This window comes from Erpetoichthys calabaricus, chromosome 16, assembly GCF_900747795.2.
Source record: "Erpetoichthys calabaricus chromosome 16, fErpCal1.3, whole genome shotgun sequence".
NCBI classification, from domain to species: domain Eukaryota; kingdom Metazoa; phylum Chordata; class Cladistia; order Polypteriformes; family Polypteridae; genus Erpetoichthys; species Erpetoichthys calabaricus.
Window position 1 is genome coordinate 34,138,804 of NC_041409.2, and position 22,149 is coordinate 34,160,952.

Consider the following 22,149-nt stretch of genomic DNA (forward strand, 5'->3'; position numbering starts at 1 on the left):
TACAGCATTAACGTGCCCAAGCGCCAACAGAAGATGCAAATGATTGCAGAAAAGGTAAAAGTTTTGGATATGTTGAAGAAATGCTGCAGGACACCATTACAGCATAAATGAGTCCACGATTCTTTTTATTTAAAACGGAGGAAAAGCATATAAGATCTACGGCTGCAGTTTCCTTTAACCAGGGCGCAAAACGAGTTGCAAGTGGACGTGATAAGGCAGTAGTATGGATGGAATCTGCTTTAGGGATTTGGATTGAAGAGTGATGGAAGAAGAACAACGGCGGTGCTAAACAGTCGCCTGAAGAGGCTCCTTTAGAAGAGCTGTAACGCTATCCTTTGTTATGCAGTAAAATTAAACTCATCGTTATCGGACAAGTCGTCGTGTCATTGTTGGTGAGTAACCATAATTAATTATTTATGTACAGTACTTATTACATGTACATAGTTTAGTGTCACTGTACACACATTTTACTGTATACAATTTTTCTTGCATTGTACGTATTTATTGCTGGTGGCCTGTCTGTTGTAATGGCTGTAACATATGTGATATCGGTGACGCTCGATATCTTTAAAATAATATTTCGGTTTTACTGTATGTAAACTGTGTTTGCATACATAATTTCAACGAATCTTACCTAATATCTAAGAGAATACAAAGGGTTTATGCTGTATAATTGTGCGTGAAATGTTTATAATAGTGTGGGAGAGTTTATAAGGGCTTAAAATATATAAAAATAACCATATAAACATATGGTTTCTACTTCGCGGATTTTCTTATTTCGCGGGTGGCTCTGGAACGCAACCCCCGCGATGGAGGAGGGATTTCTGTATCCACTCGCTCGGTCGACGATTTGGTTGTTTAACCAAATAGTCTACGAGCCCCTTCCTCTCCTTAACCTCATAAGGGCCTTGCCAATGGGCCAGTAGTTCAGAATGGGAGGTAGGAACAAGTACCATAACACAATCACCCAGTCGGAACTCCCGTAGAGATGTTCCTCTGTTGTAACAGTGGGCCTGAGCTGCTTGCGCTTTTTCCAAGTGACTTTTGAGAATAGGCCTAATTTTAGCGAGTAAGTGCGCAATATATTCTAATATGTTTGTGGAAGGGAGGACCTCTTCCTCCCATCCTTCCTTTAGAATGTCTAATATGCCTCGGGGTTGTCGTCCGTACAATAACTCAAATGGTGAGAAGCCCGTAGAGGCTTGTGGGACTTCCCGGTATGCAAATTCCGTCCTCACTGACCACCTTACGAAGCATCTGTTTGAGAGTCTGGTTGAACCACTCCACTAAACCATCGGTTTGAGGGTAATACACCGAGGTTTTTAAATGTTTAATTCTGTGTAACTTAGCTGTTTCCCCGAACGTTTCCGAGGTGATGGGTTTCCCTTGATCTATAAGGATATCTTTAGGGATGCCGCAACATGAGAAGACCCCTACTAATTCCTGGCCGATAGCCTTAGTAGTAGCTGAGCGCAACGGAACAGCTTCAGGATATCGGGTGGCATAATCCACCAGGACCATTATATATTTATGGCCCCGGGCCGAGGGTTCCAGGGGTCCCACTAGGTCAACCCCGACACGTTCGAATCAACTAGGGGTAGAGGAATGAGAGGAGCACAGTCACTTTTTGAAATCTGCTGCAGTTGACATTCCGGGCAGGACACACAAAAGCGGTGGACCTCCTCATTGATTCCCAGCCAAAAAAATCGCAGCTTGATATGCTCGAGAGTCTTTTCAGGCCCCAAATGGGCTCCAAGGAGATGGCTATGTGCTAGCTCACAGACTTGTCGCCGGTAAGCCCATGGGACTAGCAACAGGCAGCGCATTTCCCCCTCATGTTCAGCCACCCGATATAGGAGGTAGTTATTTAGCACAAAGTCAGGACCCTGTGGCATAGGATAATGAGTGTGATGGCTGTTTATCAGAACGACTGCATTCTTTATAAACTTAAGGGAGTCATCATTCCATTGCTCCCTTTTAAAAGAAGCTGGTGTCTGCCTGAATTGGAAGTGCAGTTGAGAAAGAGGGTTGGAGGCGACCTCAACGGGCCTGGTTTCCGCCCGTACCACCGCAGCACCTGGGTTTGATGCATCGGAGCGCGATGGCCCTGGGATCTCCATGTCATCAGTAGTGGCCATACTCCACCGTTGTCCTGGCTGTAAACATGGTGTGGAGTCAGCCAAGGACGCCTTCGTAGCTCCCATTATTGGGCCCAACGGTTGTTTAGGAAGATGGAGTGTTATGCCGCTTTTACTGTCTGACCAGTATCACTGGGGACGGAGGGTCTTCCATGACGGCTACCATCAGTTTTTAAACAAACAGTTGAACAAGTAGCGTGTGCGCTACTGCTCAAAGGCCTCCCGACTGACCTCACCCAGCCGGCATGGGGTCGGCTAATCAAGGATATGGTCTCGTTAATCGAGATCATACAAACCGTAAAAGCGGAGACCTACCCAGGAAAAACAGAAAGAAACCCGTGAACCCGGGCGATTTTGTGTCCTATCTCAACGCCCCGTCGCCACCCCACAAAACAAACCTGGGAACCTTCTAGCCAGCAACGGCTGTTGTTCTGTGGTGAGCAAGGGGTCTACAGAGGCACAGAGACTGCGAGGTGCTGTGCTCTCGCTTTGTCTCACAGCTGACAAAGCATGTGGTGGATTTATACTGACAGACGTCCCCGTGTACACAGGTTATACTGGTCTTCATTTTATTCCATTGTCGCAGCAACACTAAGAGCCGAGCAACAATTGAAATGTTACTGCCTGAATCGAAGAGGGCTGGTGTTTTGATCCCGTTTAAAAAACCTCCCCAATATGTTCACAAGCCAGAGGGTTAGCGAGAGCACAGCACCTCGCAGTCTCTGTGCGTCTGTAGACCCCTTGCTCACCACAGAACAACAGCCGTTGCTGGCTAGAAGGTTCCCAGGTTTGTTTTGTGGGGTGGCGACGGGGCGTTGAGATAGGACACAAAATCGCCCGGGTTCACGGGTTTCTTTCTGTTTTTCCTGGGTAGGTCTCCGCTTTTACGGTTTGTATGATCTCGATTAACGAGACCATATCCTTGATTAGCCGACCCCATGCCGGCTGGGTGAGGTCAGTCGGGAGGCCTTTGAGCAGTAGCGCACACGCTACTTGTTCAACTGTTTGTCGGGTGTTATTTCATTCGGGCCGTAGCCAACACCCGACTTTAGTCAATAATTTCATGGCTTGGGGAGACACTGGCAGTTGGGGATCAAACTCCCACTGCATCACTCTCCTTGCCTGCCAACCTGAGGCACTCCCACAATTAGTAAGGTTCTTTCCCATTGTCCGGGCTTTGGGTGCAGACCGTTCACCCGGGAGCCCATAATCAGTCCCGCCTGTGCCCCTTTTTGACCCCGGCCCTATTCAGTAAGCTCTACGTCCACATGCCCAGGGCTTTGTATCAGACCCTTTGGTTGAAGCGCCCCCAGGCTCCCTCCACCAAGACCAACCGACCTCACTATGGGAGCTCGGGAACGATACTCTCCCACCTGTTTTTTGTTGGTTGGACGGTGTGTCCAGGCTCCTCTAAGGGTTCTCTCCTGCTTCTTTAAGGAGACCATCCTGCCAACTACGCCAGTGTGAAAGAAACAGCCAGACATGCAATGATGGTTTGGGGCAGCCACCCGTATAGTTTCCCTAGCTGCAAAAAGCTTTAAAGTAGAGTACAATGTGTACTGGTTAGAGTCCAAAACAGAACTATTTAAGTATGGAGGATGAGGGGTTTTTATAGCTGGTTCACAGGAAGTGATGTCCTCTGGGCTGGGACAGGAAGGATTTCTCGTGTTTGGTCAGCGAAGAGAAAAGAGAGAGGTTCAGTGCACCCCACCTCCCCCTGGCCTGGCGTGGAATTGTCGTTTCCTGATCCCTTTGGTTGACTTCCAAGCGCACATGTGTGACAAAGGGTAAGTCCTCACAGGAACCAGAGAATGAGAGAAACCTACATTGCTATGAATAGAGCAGCAAGCAGCAAGGGGAGCACCAGGTGGCAGTATGCAGTTTAAATGGTACTCCTTTTTCTTCATCTTCATGTTTTCCCACTTCTATTTGGGGTTGATGTGCCTGATGAAGCTTCTCCATACAGCTCAGTCGTGCACCTCCCCATACGTACCCTTTTCCTTCAGATCTTCTTTTACTTTATCCATTGTAACAAATAGAGGCACTGTCGACCCCTTGAACCCTCAGACTACATGTCAGACACCAGGTAAAAGTCCAAAGATGAATATTTATTATAATAATAAAGTGCACAAAGCACCACCACTCCACTCTACTCAATCATAATCAAATAGACAATACTCCAATCTCCCAGACGCTTAGCTACCCTGCCACCCAACTCAGCTCGTCCGTCTGGGATTTCCCAGAGTCCTTTATAGTCCGTGACCCGGCAGTGTTTCTGTCCCTCAGTCAATGTGACTTCTATCACTTCCGGGTAAGGTAAAACTTCTTTTCTTCATCAGTCCGAAAGCACTTTATTTCTTCCAACCATGTGACTGGGATTTACTTCCGGGCTGTATGAAAAATAAACGTCTCTGTGTCTCCCTGCAGCGTCCCCTGGCGACCCTGACGTTATCCATAAGGGCTGTGTATTAAAACTCCATAGTCCATGATGCCCACGTTGCAAGGAGGGCTCCATCTAGCGGCCTGGGGGTATTGGCCGGGATGAATGGCCGGCCATATCCCACACCATCCACATCCATTTTGGCTTCCCTCATTTTATCTTACCCTGGAGTTACATTCCCATCACTCTTTTGCCAACATAATTGTCTATTCTAATCACATGTCTATACCACTTCAACCTACTTTCTTGTAATTTTTCAGGTATCTGTCCCACTTTTGTTGTACCAATGATTGTGTAATTTCTTATTCTGTCCATTTTTGTGACTTCACACATCCATTTCAACATTCACATTTCTGCCGCATCAAATTTGTTCTCCTGCACTCCCTTTACTGCCCTTGTCTCAACTTCATACATCATTGCTGGTTTTACCACTGTCTTAAAAACCTTACCTTTTAATATCACCTTAATTCTTCAATTACACAATATCTCTTATACTTTACGAGTAGGGAATCCATTCCCGGACGGGTTTATCCATTCCCGGGAATTTGGGAATCCCACATTTTATTCCCGGGAATCCCGGGCATCTCACATGTGAACGGTTTTAGAATGACTGACACTTATGAAGATTGTGGGTTCGTGTCCCGGTTCTTCCCTGTGTGGATAGCGCTTTGAGTACTGAAAAAAGCGCTATATAAATGTAATTTATTATTATTATTAACGTGTCCAGCGTGCGGTCGTCCATGCCAGAGCACACCTTCATGCAGAAGTATGCCAGCCGCTGAGAAAGCACGCTCTGCCTCTACTGAAGTAGGTGGCACAATCATCAGATACTGATACACTTGTTCTAAACAACGCCCACGCTTGCCGTTGCGCTGAAACACCGCCATTTCAGCTTTTACTGATGCATCCAGTTTCTTGTCATCATTCTGTGATGGCAAGTTTCTTAGCACAGATAATGCGGATGCAACAGACTGACGCATTGCAATTTCAAGTTGCTGTTCAAAGCTGTTGTCTGATGAAGTGCAAGCTGCAGCAATGGCACCTTAATTATTTTCAACTATAACTCTTATTTCTTGATTGATTTTTACACTTTTACACGCTATATATGCGAGCTTGGCCGTTCCTGTTTAAACTGCTGTAATTCCCGGGAATGCAGGAATGAAAAATGTCTGGGAATTCCCTATTTATGAGTTATCTCTGCATCATATTTTTTTCATCTTAGGCTATCACTGATCCTAGATATTTAAATGTATCCATTATTTATTTTTATAGGTCTCCCTGCAGGCTAACTTCTGAATCCTGATCATTATTAAACCTCATATATTCTGTCCTCTCCCTGTTTGTCTTCATTCCTCTATCTTCCAAAACCTTTCTCCATTCTTCCAACTTCCTCTCCACTTCCACTTTTCTGGTGCTACACGACACAATGTCATCAGCAAAAAGCCTGCATTAAGGAAATTAGCCTTTTATCCCACGAGTCAACGCCTCCATAACCATATCAAATTGTAATGACTTAAAGTAGATCCCTGTTGCAGACCTACTCTAACTGGGATCTTGTTTGCTACTGCAACACCGCTTTAAGCACTACTCTTTACTCCTGCATACATATCCTGGGCAATTCTCACACACTTCTGTTATCCTCCTTTCTCTCTTGTGTACCTCAAACCTTTCTGTTTTTCTCATTTCATCAGTTGTTTGTCTCCTGAACAACAAAACAAACTGCTTCTCCTCTATGGGGTGCTCATCCCTAAGCTTTCTCACTGTAACCCTTTCCATAATTTTCATTGTATGTGACATCAGCTTTATCCCTCTCTAGTTTCCACAATCTGGAATACATACAGTGTATGTGTGTGTATATACTGTATGTATATATATTTATATATACATTGTACACACTGTTCATTACCTGGAACGACCAGTTGGGTGGAAGGACTGAGGAAGAGAACCTCTTTGGGACAATGCCACTGCACCACAGGTCCCCGCAGGGCATGCCGGGAGTTGTGGTTTGGAGCAACGCTGTTGGGTTCCATGGGTGCCACCAAGGGGGTGCTGCAGGCTACAGTGCTGCCCTTTGGGGCACTACTTCCGTCACACCCGGAAATGCAGCCGGAAGATGGTCAAGGCACTTCTGGGTGCACTATAAAAGGAGCAGCTTCACAATTAGTCAGACAGCCAGAGTCGGGAGGTGGAGAAAAAAGCTTGCAAGGAGGATTGGAGGCGAAGAAGAGAGAGAAAGAACGGTGTGTCATATTATTTGGTGTTTGTGTACTGTACTGTACTGTACTGTACTGTACTGTGCTGTGAAGTGGGGAGCAAAAGAAAAAACATTTCTCACTGAAGAATAAAATGTGTGCTGTGTTGTAACTTGTGTCTTAGCCTGTCTGTTTCGGGGTTTGGGGACTGATACGCCCCCTGGTGGTCCATTACATAATATCTTGTCACAAACTCGAACAAGAGCCATAGCAAGGTTTGGAGCAGCCACCCGTATATTTTTTCCTGGCTGCAAAATTGAAAACAAATGATAGAACTGATGTGCACAAATTGGAGTCCAAGACAGAACTGAGGGGATAGGGGAAAGGTGGAGGTTTTTAAAGGCCAATATAGGAAGTGACGTCAAATTGGGCCGGGACCGGAAGGGACTTCAACCATAGGCTTAGGTCTGGAAATGACATCAGAGGGGCCGGAACCGGGAAGGTCTTCATCCATAGATTCGGACCCGAAAGTGACGTCACCAGGGCCAGGTGGAATTTCCTGTGAACGGTCTGCAGAAGAGTGAGAAAAAGAATCAGTTCACTCTGCCACATCCCGGTCTGGTTTGGAATTGCCCTCATTCAAACCCTTTAGCTGCCTCCCATGCGCACATGTGTGACAATATATATATATATCCGCATATGCTGCCCCAACCCGAAACAAATAGGCAACAACTCCAGCTTAGTCCAACAAAAGTCTTTTATTCATGGAAAGGCACCCGGACCCACAGCAGTCTCTAAGAACTGATACCAACAGTCACAAGCACAGTGAAACTCCATCCCTTCCCTCCAGAGCCTTGCAGTCTTCTTTCTCCTTCACAGACAAACCTCACAAGTGTTATTCTCCGATTTTGGCCTCTTTTGCGAGGCAACTAGCTCCTTTTTAAGCCACACCTAGGAACACTCCAGGTGGTTCATTAGGGAAGTCTGGAATTGCTACCAGGGGGGGCTCCAGCTCCCCAAACACCCAACACAATCAAGCTCTGGACACAAGTTGCCACAAACAAAGAGTTTTATTAGTGGGAAACTCTTGAAGCAAGTGTTTCCCACAGCACCAAGCACAAATACAGCACAGTAGCACAGCACTACTCTGAAATATCATCTCTGTCTTCATCTTTTCTCTCCCTCTCAGCATATTCCGCTCCTCCTGCAAGCATTCTCCTCCTCCTTCCGACTGTGGCTCTCAGAGTTGAGGCAGGCAGCTCCTTTTAGATAGATAGATAGATAGATAGATAGATAGATAGATAGATAGATAGATAGATAGATAGATAGATAGATAGATAGATAGATAGATAGATAGATAGATACTTTATTAATCCCCAAGGGGAAATTCACATACTCCAGCAGCAGCATACTGATAAAAACAATATTAATTAAAGAGTGATAAAAAACACAGTGCAAGTTAAAAAAGTGCAAGGTGGAGAGTGTGAGGCAGGTATAACAGTCAATAACATTATATAATGTTACTGTTTACAACAGACCCCCAACCCCCAGTGGAATTGAAGCGTCGCATAGTGTGGGGGAGGAACAATCTACTCATTCTGTCAGTGGAGCAGGACAGTGACAGCAGTCTGTCACTGAAGCTGTTCCTCTGTCTGGAGATGATACTGTTCAGTGGATGCAGTGGATTCTCCATAATTGACAGGAGCCTGCTCAGCGCCCATCGCTCCGCCACAGGTGTCAAACTGTCCAGCTCCGTGTCTACAATTGAGCCTGCCTTACTTACCAGTTTGTCCAGGGTTGAGGCATCCTTCTTCTTTATTCTGCCTCCCCAGCACACCACCACGTATAAGAGGGCGCTCGCCACAACCGTTTGATAGAACATCTGCAGCATCTTATTGCAGATGTTGAAAGATGCCAGCCTTCTAAGGAAGTATAGTCGACTCTGTCCTCTCTTGCATAGAGCATCAGTATTGGCAGTCCAGTCCAGTTTATCATCCAGCTGCACTCCCAGGTATTTATAGCTCTGTACCCTCTGCACACAGTCACCTCTGATGATCACGGGGTACATGAGTGGCCTGGGCCTCCTAAAATCCACCACCAGCTCTTTGGTTTTGCTGGTGTTCAGTTGTAGGTGGTTTGAGTCGCACCATTTAACAAAGTCCTTGATTAGGTTCCTATACTCCTCCTCCTGCCCACTCTTGATGCAGCCCACGATAGCAGTGTTGTCGGCAAACTTTTGTACGTGGCAGGACTCCAAGTTGTATTGGAAGTCCGATGTATATAGGCTGAACAGGACCGGAGAAAGCACAGTCTTCTGCAGCGCTTCTGTGCTGCTGACCACAATGTCCGACCTGTAGTTCCTGAGATGCACATACTGAGGTCTGTCTTTAAGATAGTTCACGATCCATGCCACCAGGTATGAATCTACTCCCATCTCTGTCAGCTTGTCCCTAAGGAGCAGAGGTTGGATTGTGTTGAAGATGCTAGAGAAGTCCAGAAACATAATTCTTACTGCACCACTGCCTCGTCCAAGTGGGAGAGGGAGGGCATCATCTGCTCCCACCTTCTCCTGGTATGCGAACTGCATAGATCCAGATCTAAACACTAGCGTGGAGAGTCGCTCGCGTACTGAAGAGTCTATAACTGAAGGTGGAAGCTGTCGGTGCTGTACTTTGTATATAAGAGCCAGATCGAATGTTATTTATCTAATTACCTTGATTTATTTACTTATTTTCCTACAGTGTAAAGTCACAAGTAGACAGCACAGCTTCCCGTGTACATATACAAAGTACATCGACGGCAAAAGTCTGATGTGCATTCTTTCTCCGATGTAGAACCGTTGTCATCATCTGATTTCAACTCTGTTATAGCGCGTCTTTATGTGAAAACAGCAAGTGTCAGATCAGTGGGGGTGGGGTGGTGAGGTCCTGAACGCGACTGAAAGAATATAACTAAATTAAAAAAAAAAAAAAAAAAAAAAGCTAACCTTTACAAGTATCATAAATTTACACAGGCTGTTACAGACTCAAATCAAATGTATGTTTTTATTCTAAAATAGTAAGAATAAGAGCAGCTCACTTCTCTAAATGGACTTGTCGAACCTGTGAAGTTTTGATTACCAGTCAACAGTTGATACCATTGCGCCACCAAAGCGGTCGTATCAAAGGGGTGTGAATGTCGCACCCTAACGCGGGTTCTTTTTCTGCAGTTATATTCTTGAATAGAAGTGGACTTGTTCTGTTATATTTGTAACTTTTGTGAAAGTGTTTATTTGATATTTGGACTTCAGGCTTGACACATTATACACTTCATGTCTACATTTTGTCAATTATTACTAAAACATGAAAAACATTTCTGTTTTAATGAGTGTTTACATAGATTGTTGTAGACATGGAACACACATGAAATGCATGTGTTCCAAATAACAATATAGTACTTATAAAAGGTGTCATTTTGCTTGACTTCTCACTCTATACAACTCTAAGCAACTGACACGCATGTAAACAGACTTGAGCTGAGAAAACTGTGCGGCGGTGGGGGGATGTGATAGTAGGCTGCTTGCTGCTTATCGACACATTTACAGGACAAAAGACGCTGGCGGAGAGGTGCAAAGGCATTTAAGGTGGGACGGATCTATTATTTTTTTCGTAGGCTTTGGTAATTGTAGTGTTAACTGATCAGATCAAGATCCCAGAAGTTTGATTGACCTGATGCTATATTGTGATTGAACAGTGTTCCTTTAATTTTTTTGAACAGTATATATATCTCTCTATTATAAAAAAAAATCCTGGGAGAGAAAGACTAGGGAGACGAGATGTGATCTTCACGTGAAGATCATGGAGGACACTTAAAAGACCCGTGAGACGAAAGAGATTGGCCACAGAGCGTCTCGCGGGGACCTTAAACATGAGACTTTGTGCCAAGAGATTGCCTCAGGATCGTCTCGCGGAGACTTAGAACATGAGATTCTTGCAAGACACGCCCTACTTACAACCAATATCAAATAAGACCACGGGCAGCAAAACACTCAGTCGTGTAAAGGATTTGAGCACACACAGATCCAGGGCTCTCAGCGCATATAAAGTGTATAAGGACAATACGTTATAGAAGAAAGAGCAGTGCGGAGAAAAGAGACTCAAAAGCGTTGGAGAGAAAAAATTCAAAAAAGAAAAAGAATAATCTACGTGCAAATTCAGAAATTAAGGAAAATAATAATCAGCCCGGAACAAGTGGAATTGAAAAAAAACACGTCCAATTGGGCTCAGAATTAAAAGACAAAGAGTAAAAGACAAAGTAGAACTTCATAAAGACGTTCAAAAACGTTGACGTTATACACATGCAGAGCAGGTTAGAGATTATGAAAGCAGTGGAATTTGAAAGGCTCAAAAAAACGGCGCGATACAAATGCAGAGAAAGTTAAAGAATATGAAAGCAGGAAAATTAGAAAGTATCAAAAAAAAGAAAGTAAAGATCGAAGTAGCGTAAACAAATGGAAATTATTTCTCGAAAAAAGTGAAAATAATCACCACGGACCAGGTGTCATTGGAAAAAAAAGCAGGACAAAGCAAGTAATGGAGAGCGAATATATGGACATTGGTGATATGTCAGAAGTATGTAAACATTGTAAGGCTTTGAAGTTTAAGTCAGAGTACAGTGATCCCTCGCTATATCGCGCTTCGCCTTTCGCGGCTTCACTCCATCGCGGATTTTATATGTAAGCATATTTAAATATATATCGTGGATTTTTTGCTGGTTCACGGATTTCTGCGGACAATGGGTCTTTTAATTTCTGGTACATGCTTCCTCAGTTGGTTTGCCCAGTTGATTTCATACAAGGGACGCTATTGGCAGATGGCTGAGAAGCTAGATTGCTTACTTTTCTGTCTCTCTTGCGCTGACTATCTGTGATCCTGACGTATGGGGATTGAGCAGGGGGGCTGTTCGCACACCTAGACTATATGGACGCTTGTCTAAAAATGCTGAAAGATTATCTTCACGTTGCTATCTTTTGTGCAGCTGCTTCCTGAAACGACATGCTGCACGATGCTTCGCATACTTAAAAGCTCGAAGGGCACGTATTGATTTTTGACTGAAAAACAAACTCTGTCTCTCTCTATCTCTATCTCTATCCCTCCCTGCTCCTGACGGAGGGGGTGTGAGCTGCCGCCTTCAACAGCTTTGTGCCGCGGTGCTTCGCATACTTAAAAGCCAAACAGCCCTATTGATTTGTTTGCTAGAGATTGTTTTCTCTATCTATGTGACAGCCTGTGCTCCTGACATGCACTCCTTTGAAGAGGAAGATATGTTTGCATTCTTTTAATTGTGAGACAGAACTGTCATCTCTGTCTTGTCATGGAGCACAGTTTAAACTTTTGAAAAAGAGACAAATGTTTGTTTGCAGTGTTTGAATAATGTTCCTGTCTCTCTACAACCTCCTGTGTTTCTGCGCAAATCTGTGACCCAAGCATGACAATATAAAAATAACCATATAAACATATGGTTTCTACTTCGCGGATTTTCTTATTTCGCGGGTGGCTCTGGAACGCAACCCCCGCGATGGAGTAGGGATTACTGTATTTCAGAAACGGAGTTTTCCACACATACATTTGTTGGTTACTTTGCAAAAAAAATTATTACCTACTGATGATATAGATTGTTTTGTCTGTGCTGAAATTCCAAACAGAAACCTATCCTGAATTATGGTAAAGTCATTAAACACATGTCTCACAGACCTCATTTAAAAGATACAGCATGTTGGGACTTGAAAGATTCCAAATATTGTTTTAACGTAGTTCTGAAATAAAAGTGAAACTAATGAAATAGCAATAATTCAAAGAAAAGTAAAAACTTAAAAATGTGTATCCGGAAAACCAAACACGGGGTTTGGTGAGTGAAGTGACTATACATGTGCATATATTCTGAAATTGACATGGTACTTTTAAGAGGATATTATAAGATAATAATAATAATACATTTTATTTATTTGTAGGTGCCTTTCTAACCACCGAACACCGAACAATAGATAAAGCACAGATCATAAACAAAACTAAAATACAAAAATTAAAATCAGACAGAGCAATTGTAATCAAAGAGAAAAAGCAGTCTTAAACAAATAAGTTTTAAGTTTAGATTTGAAAAGTGAAAATGATTCAATATTTCTACGCTCAGATGGTAACGAGTTCCAGAGCTGGGGAGCAGAGCAACTGAATGCTCTGCTCCCCACAGTGGTAAGACGAATGAAGGGAACAGTCAAGTGGATGGAGGAAGAGGATCTAAGGGTATGGGAGGAAAAAGTCAACAGAAGAATTTTGAATTGAATGTGGAACTTAACTGGAAGCCAGTGAAGCTGCTGCAAAACGGGAGTGATATGGTGAATAGAGGGGGTTCTAGTAATGATGCGGGCAGCCGAATTCTGGACCAGTTGAAGCTTATAAAGAGACTTGTGAGAAAGACCAAAGAAAAGGTAATTGCAATAATCCAGACGAGAAGTGACAAGGCTATGAACAAGGATAGCAGTGGTGTGGGGAGTGAGGGAGGGGCGATTACGATTAATGTTACGCAAGTGGAAATATGCAGACCGGGAGATGTTATTGATGTGGGACTGAAAGGATAAAGTACTGTCAAGGATGACACCCAGACTCTTAACCTGTGGGGAAGGGGAGACAGAGGAATTATCAATAGCAAATAAAAAATGATCAGTTTTGTATAATGTTGATTTTGTACCAATGAGGAGAACCTCAGTTTTGTCACTATTTAATTTTAGAAAATTTGAAGAAAGCCAGGATTTGATTTCTGCTATGCAATCAATAAGCAAGGAGGGTGGAAAGGAAAAAGTAGGTTTGCTAGTGAGACAGAGCTGGGTGTCATCAGCATAACAGTGGAAGCTAATGTTATATTTATGAAAGATATTACCAAGGGGAAGGAGATAAATAATGAAAAGGAGCAACCCCAGGACAGAGCCCTGGGGCACACCTGAAGTAACAACAGTGGGTTGGGATGTGAAAGTTTTAAGCTGAACAAACTGAGTGCGGCCTGAGAGGTAGGATCTGAACCAATCTAGTGTAGTGTGGGTAATGCCAATCGAAGATAATCTGTTGAGAAGAGTAATATGACAAATAGTGTCAAAGGCTGCACTCAGTTCATGGAGGATGAGAATAGGAATTAAACCAGAATCAGCTGCCATGAGGAGGTCATTAGAAATTTGTATAAGTGCCGTTTCTGTACTGTGGATGGGACGAAAACCAGACTGTAACTTTTCATACAGATTATTTTGAGATAAATGAGAATGAAGTTGAATAGCCACTATTTTTTCAAGAATTTTGGAAATGAAGGGTAGATTAGAAATAGGATGAAAATTACTGAAATTATTCTGATCGGCACCAGGTTTTTCAGTATTGGGTTTATTTCAGCAGTTTTAAAAGATGAAGGAACAGTACCAGTAGTGAGAGAAGAGTGGGTTATAGAAGATATAAGAGGGATCAGAGAGGGGAGGCAGGCTTCGACCAGAACTGTAGGGAGGGGGTCCAGTTGACAGGTGGATGGCTTAGACTTACAGACAAGATCTGAGATTTCTGAGAATGTAGAAAGCTGAAAAGAGGAAAATGAGTGAGTTGGTGGGTGAAATTCAAATGAAGTACTGGAGGAATCCGTACAGAGAGACTGATGAATCTTCTGGATTTTTTCATTAAAAAAGGACATAAGGGAATTGCAAAATTCAGTTGAATAAAGGTGAGAAGGTAAAGAATCCGGGGGTTCTGTGATATTATTAAGCAGTGAAAACAATGACTTGGTGTTGCCTTCATTGGAAGAAATAATGTGAGTATAATAGTTAGATTTAGTTTGGGCAATACAGTCCTTGTAATAAAGTATATGGTTGTTGTACATCTCTTTGTGAATAAAGAGTCCAGTTTTTTTATACAACTGTTCAAGTTGCCGACCTTTGGCTTTCAAAAGCTGAAGTTCAAGTGTGAACCAGGGAACAGAAAAGGAGAAAGAAACAGATCTAGTTTTTAATGGAGCAAGACAAGAATACCATTAAGTCCAGTGTTATAGTGTGAGACCAGTTCTTCAGGAGTGGATAAATTAAGATGAAGAGTTGCCCATCCATGTGTTCATATTTTGTGTGATATCATACATCAAGTTACAAAAACTGAATTTGAATAGGTCTTTAAATATGTGTGTCAATGGAATTCCCAGAAATTTAAACTGTTATGAAAACAGATCCAAATGAAGTTGACATAAAAGTCTATTACCGGTACTTGGGATTCAAATGGTTTTGTTCAAGCTATACCTCGAAATTCTATAACATTCCTCCAGTAAGCTTAGTGCAGAGCTTTGGACACAAATGAATATGGACATTGTGACTTCGTTGTTTCTGCATGTTGTAACTGCTATGGATTAGCAGCTTCCAGTGAAATATCTTTGTGAGTTTTGTGCAATTAGAAGACAATGGCTGCTTCCATAACTATAAGTTTACTTCACAACTGTGAGAGACTTCATTATGACCTGTAGGTTCTTTGCTGAGTCTATTTTCTGAGTAGTTGTTGGTCTGCAGTATATGTTCAGTGGTAAATTTGCATTTTATTTTGCTTTTGTGCATAATTCTTTTGGGAATGTGGGCATGACCCACTACTGTTGATGTCCTGTTTATTTCTTCAATGCTCTCTCTTTACAGGTGTGTGGATGTCTTGGAGCTTTCTGAACAAGAAGATCTGATGAAGTTCCACTACCATACACTGAAGCTGTACTGTGCACTGTGTGCTCTGGGCAATAATCGAGTTGCCCATGCACTCTGCAGCCATGTTGACCAGTCACAACTCCTATATACCATTGACAACCAGTATTTACCAGGAATGCTGCGTCAAGGCTTTTATGATCTTTTGATCAGCATCCATTTGGAGACAGCAAAGGAAGCTCGGCTAATGATGAACAATGAGTTTATCATTCCAGTTACAGACGAAACCAGGAGTATCAAGCTTTTCCCAGATGACTCCAAAAAGCACTCTTTGCCTGGAGTAGGCCTAAGCACATCTCTTAAGCCTCGCCTCAGCTTTTCTCCCCCATGCTTTATCACAACAAACAGGGAACAGCAGCTGCACAGCCCAAAAATTCCTTTGGATATCCTGAAGGAGAAAGCAATTAGCATGCTCACCGAGGCAGTGCAAGGAGGTGGCCACCATATCAGAGACCCTGTGGGAGGAAGTGTAGAGTTCCAGTTTGTGCCAATCTTGAAGCTGATTGGCACACTGCTTATCATGGGTGTCTTGAGTGATGATGATGTAAAGCAGATTTTGCTCATGATCGATCCTTGTGTGTTTGGGGAGCAGAAGGAGGAGGAAGAGCAGGAAGTGAAAGCAAAGGAGGAAGTCACCAGTACAGAAGAGAAAGCAGTGGAGGCAGGAGAAGAGGAGGCCAAAGAAAGCAAACAGCCCATGAATGGCCTGCTAGAGAAGCATCTACCTGAGTCAGTAAAGCGGCAGGTAAAGTGATCTTGTGGTGGTCAATAGGGTTCAGTGGTGGTTCAACAGTGCACAAAGATTTTTTTTTTTATTTAAAACCACAGTTGGAGGCAAGGGCTGCTTCTGTAGCTGCCCAGGTCTGCTTTAGGTGTCAGTGGCAAGTTCCACAAACAGATCCTGGTAAGTTATTGGGTTTAGTGTCCCTGAAATTTAATGGAAGTTAATTGAACTTATAAGAACACTCCATTAATTTCCAGATAAATACTTTGACCACTTGACAGTACCTGACTGGAACAGTAAATGTCAAGAGCTGCTAATAACTGAAACCTATTTTAAAATCTATGCTTTGCCTCTATACAACTTCCATTCTTTACTTGTAGTAATGTGTAATATTACTGTATCTTTTAAAATTCCCAAAAGGTGCATCCTGTAATGGGTGGATGAAACGGCGTTTTTAGTCTGTTTAATTTTTGGATGCTTTTTACACAGTGTTTTGTCTTGTTAAGGTGTGATGGTCTGGGTTGGCTCTGCAGTCTTTGGCTGCTTGTTCCCAAGACCATTAATAATGAATCTGAGGGTGAGCACAGCAAATGAGGATACGTATAGTCAGCAAGAGGTGGTGTAAAGTGCTTCAAGTGCTTTATTCATAAAATAAAGGACAAAATAGTGCAGTACTCTTCTCTCAGTAAATAATCCCCATAAAACCAAGTGTACAAGTGGAGTTTAAAATGTCCAATAAATCTTCTTTTTTCAGCTGGCTTACATTTAGAGGTCGCCACAGCAGATCATCTGTCTCTATCTATCCCTGTCTTTTACATCATTTTCTACCACACTGACTCTCTTCGTTTCCTCCCTCACCACATTCATGAACCTCCTTTTTGGTCTTCTTTTTTTCCGCTTGCCTGGCAGTTCCTCAATATCCTTTTCTCAATGTACCCCTCATCTCTCCTCCGCACGTTTCTAGACTATATCAATCTAGCCTCTCTCACTTTGTCACCAAACTGTCGTACCTGTGTTGTCCCTCTAATATACTCATTTCTAATCCTATCTACTCTCATTACTCCGAGCGAAAGTTGTAGCATCTTCAGCTCTGCCTCCTGTCTTTTCATCAGTGCCACCATCTCCAAACCATACAGCACAACCGGTCTCACTACAGTTTTATAGACTTTTCCTTTCACCCTTGCAGGTACTCATCTATCACAAATCACTCCTGTCAATCTTCTCCATCCAGTCCACCGTGCCTCCATCCTCTCTTTCACCTTTCAGCCGTTCTCTCTGTTGGTCTGGACTGTTGAACCCAAGTATTTTTAATTAGTCTACCTATTAATGTCCAGCAAGTAATGAGGTTAAAACTTCATGGAGGTCTTCTTTTATAAAACAATGTGCCACAGTGCCTTTTTCTAAAATCTGGCATCTCTTCTGCTTATTTCATAAGGGCATTCCCCACCGACAGGGGCAGGCAACCATCAAAAACCTGGCTTGTGTTCCTCTCTGCCATTCCCCGGTCTTACATAGGGAGGGAACTTGTGAACCCTGCTGCTACTCCTGCCACCATTCCACTGCATCTGCAGAAGCCTACTCTGAGCACATGGATTGCTCCTGCTCTGTAAGGTGCTCAGCAGAAATGACCCACATCAGTGCCATTGAGTGCCGACCACATACTTATAACTCTGAGATTTGTACCCAACCACCTGCCTCCATCAAAAACAGTACAGCTCCTGATCCTGCCTCTGAATCATTTTCCTTTAATCTTCATTCCTTCTTTCCTTCTTTTTTCTTTTTGCTTCTCCTTCCATTTCTTGCCCTGGCTCCCATTTATACACCAATTGGTTGCAATTGTTGCCAATTGTGAATGTGCAGTCTGCCAAGCACCCCAATCAACCTTGGAGCAGTACATGCACATTCCCATGTGTACCTGCACAGCTTACACGCTCTGAGACTTCCAATTTTTTGTTTTAAAGTTGCAGCGCTACAGACCTCTCCCATAACATAGCATCCTAGACAACCCTGTTCTCCTTCATACTCTTTTATTATGTAAACCTTAGCAGAATGTTTAAATCCAATACTCTTACCACACTGTCAGGTTCTACAGTTCAGCATTCCACCCCTGCCCTTTTATATCTATAATACCAGGTAAACAGATAGAGAAAAAGAACAAGCAGGATAAAGCTACACATTTATATATTATCTGTTACATGTAATATATGCAAACAAAGTACAAATGTGAGTGCTGACAGATCTTACAGCCGGATATAGTTGGATGTGTAGTTTTCTGCTGGCATATAAACTTGTAGTTACACTCTATTCTTTCTGATCAGCTCTCTTCAGGTCATCATCTCTACAGAGCCAAGCAACCCTCCCTATTCAATGACTAATCCTAAAAAGCCACACCTTAGTCCTCCAGTCCCTGCTTCATATCAGTTCTTGTTTCGACAAGACTCACGGCTGAATATCCTATCATTCCGTGCAGCCAGATTGCCCTTTCATCTCACACTAGCTGGCCAGTTTATGATTTACCTGGGGAGATTGCTCATATAATGTGCTATGTAAACATATGGAAGCTACGTATATTAGTATAACAAAGCATCCTTGCAAAACTGGGTAAATATCTGCATATTCCTTGCACCCCTGCCACAAATTACACTCCCAAAGCAGCACTTAACAAAAAGGTTCATATCAGTAATAGCATTCCTATAATGTTGACTTGCTTAAAGAATGCTGTATCTTTGTTTAAAGGATAATTCTGGTACATTTCAAGTTGATTTATTTATTATCATGATATGTATTAATTTACCATAAAAACCATCTTCAAAAATTATTTTTTATAATTTTAAATACTAGTTTGTTTTTGCAGCTTTCAGTAGGCTCTATGAAGCCCTGTGTCTGTACAGTTAGGTCCATAAATATTTGGACAGAGACAACTTTTTTCTAATTTTGGTTCTGTACATTACCACAATGAATTTTAAATGAAACAACTCGGATGCAGTTGAAGTGCAGACTTTCAGCTTTAATTCAGTGGGGTGAACAAAACGATTGCATAAAAATGTGAGGCATCTAAAGCATTTTTTTAACACAATCCTTTCATTTCATGGGCTCAAAAGTAATTGGACAAATTAAATAACTGGAAATAAAATGTTCATTTCTAATACTTGGTTGAAAACCCTTTGCTGGCAATGACAGCCTGAAGTCTGAACTCATGGACATCACCAGATGTTGGGTTTCCTCCTTTTTAATGCTCTGCCAGGCCTTTACTGCAGCGGCTTTCAGTTGCTGTTTGTTTGTAGGCCTTTCTGTCCAAAGTTTAGTCTTCAACAAGTGAAATGCATGCTCAATTGGGTTAAGATCAGGTGACTGACTTGGCCATTCAAGAATTTTCCACTTCTTTGCTTTAATAAACTCCTGGGTTGCTTTGGCTGTATGTTTTGAGTCATTGTCCATCTGTATCATGAAACACCACCCAATCAATTTGACTGCATTTAGCTGTATTTGAGCAGACAGTAAGTCTCTGAACACCTCAGAATTCATTCGGCTGCTTCTGTCCTGTGTCACATCATCAATAAACACTAGTGTCCTAGTGCCACTGGCAGCCATGCACGCCCAAGCCATTACACTGCCTCCACCATGTTTTACAGATGATGTGGTATGCTTTGGATAATGAGCTGTTCCACGCCTTCTCCATACTTTTTTCTTGCCATCATTCTGGTAGAGGTTGATCTTGGTTTCATCTGTCCAAAGAATGTTTTTCCAGAGCTGTGCTGGCTTTTTTAGATGTTCTTTAGCAAAGTCCAATCTAGCCTTTCTATTCTTGAGGCTTATGAGTGGCTTGCATCTTGCAGTGCACCCTCTGTATTTACTTTCTTGCAGTCTTCTCTTTATGGTAGACTTGGATATCAATACGCCTACCCCCTGGAGAGTGTTGTTCACTTGGTTGGCTGTTGTGAAGGGGTTTCTCTTCACCATGGAAGTGATTCTGCGATCATCCACCAATGTTGTCTTCCGTGGACGTCCAGGTCTTTTTGCATTGCTGAGTTCACCAGTGCTGGCTTTCTTTCTCAGGTTGTACCAAACTAGATTTTGCCACTCGTAAAATTGTAGCAATTTCTCGGATGGGTTTTTTCTGTTTTCGCAGCTAAAGGATGGCTTCTTTCACCTGCATGGAGAGCTCCTTTGACCGCATGTTGTCTGTTCACAGCAAAATCTTCCACATGCAAGCACCATACCTCAAATCAACTCCAGGTCTTTTATCTGCTTAATTGATGACATAACAATGGACTTGCCCACACCTGCCCATGAAATAGCCTTTGAGTCAATTGTTCAATTACTTTTGAGCTCCTGAAATGAAGAGATTGTGTTCAAAAAATGCTTTAGTTGCCTCACATTTTTATGCAATCGTTTTGTTCACCCCACTGAATTAAAGCTGAAAGTCTACACTTCAACTGTATCAGAGTTGTTTCATTTAAAATTCATTGTGGTAATGTACAGAACCAAAATTAGAAAAAAGTTGTCTCTGTCCAAATATTTATTTGTCTCTGTCCAAATATTTATGGACCTAACTGTATGTGATAGAAAAAGCCTTAAAATTTACCAAATATGTCAATTTTTCTATCCAAAAATGTTATTAATGTTATCTGCATCTTGAGATTATACACATATTGTTGAACACTGTATCCATGTTGTTTTAAGAAGGAAAGAAAAGCAAAAAGCACACAGCTGTTGTGAGATTTAGCCATTTTAAAAGGAGACCAGCAGTGAGCCTCATGCCTTCACCAAATCCCCCATTCATTTTACTCCATGGTAACCTTGCTTTCTCTGCTCTGTTGACAGCTAGACAATAATAACGGAAAAATCCCACTTATAATCACATATATTTTTTCCTTATAGAGAAGATACTGCATGCTCCGACAGGACTGATGAAGCAACTGTGTACTTCAGTATGAGAATATTGAGGTCATGTAGCAGGCAATGAAATGAAAAGAACTGAATAGATATTATAGGCATGTATCCAGTGCTTGAACCAAGAAAGCAGGTATGGTGTATCAGAGCATACTGCTCCACTTCAAGCACTGCATACCACCAAACATCCATCTTTCTGACCTACTTATTCAGGGCAGGATCATGGTCCTGCTGGGGCCTATCCCAGCAAGCACTGGACACAATGCAGGAACAATTCACAAAAAAGCGCACATACATACACAAACACACACATACACACACACACACACTATAGAGCCACTTTAGCAATGCCAATTCTTAAATTCAGTGCAGATGTTTTAATATTGGCAGAGTGGGCTGTCATTCTTGCCTCACAAAGCCAGGTTCTACATGGAGTCTTCATTTATTACTGTGGGTGCAGGAATGAAAGCTCTACAAAAAGGAAAATTTGTGATGCCAACCAGATTGTCCCATTTAATGTTCAACAGTTTAAGAAAAATAAATGGTGCTTGGCATGCTTGCTCTGTAAAAGTTAGGTTTGAAAGTAAATTAAATCAATAGGATGGTTAGCCACAAGTTTAAGTCAGTTTCTCTGGAGCTTTGCTGGTGGGTAGCTCTTCCAAAGATGACACCTTCTTCCGAGAAGCCCGAGCATATGGAGAGTGAACCAGGTGGGATGGAGTCAGTTGTCTTGACTGGCTGTTTTTTTCGGCACTGTAGAGGGAGAAGGAGATGACCATGATAGTAATGGAGTGTTATTACATACTTCGGCAGAACCTGTATGGAGATCCTTCCACGCACTGTTGTGGTAATATCTACAGATTGATTTGGAATTTATTCACTTGAAAAACATTATACTCAGTTCTTTTATTACTGTATTGTCAGCAAGAGTGACTCATTATGGATTAAAAAAAAATCAATAATTGATTTCTGGTGCTTCAATCTGCTCTGTGATACACTGCCTTTTTCTAAGTGTTTAGTTTTTAATT

The 22,149-nt window shown here is 42.5% G+C and overlaps 1 protein-coding gene across 1 annotated transcript in view; it reads left to right on the top strand.

Moving 5' to 3' along the window:
* The window catches only part of ryr3 (ryanodine receptor 3), a 535,616-nt gene that overhangs the window by 282,102 nt on the left and 231,365 nt on the right, over positions 1 to 22,149 (top strand). The window contains exon 36 of the mRNA XM_051920096.1: positions 15,445 to 16,249. Coding sequence (XP_051776056.1) covers positions 15,445 to 16,249 — 805 coding nt within the window. The remainder of the gene's footprint in view (positions 1 to 15,444; positions 16,250 to 22,149) is intronic.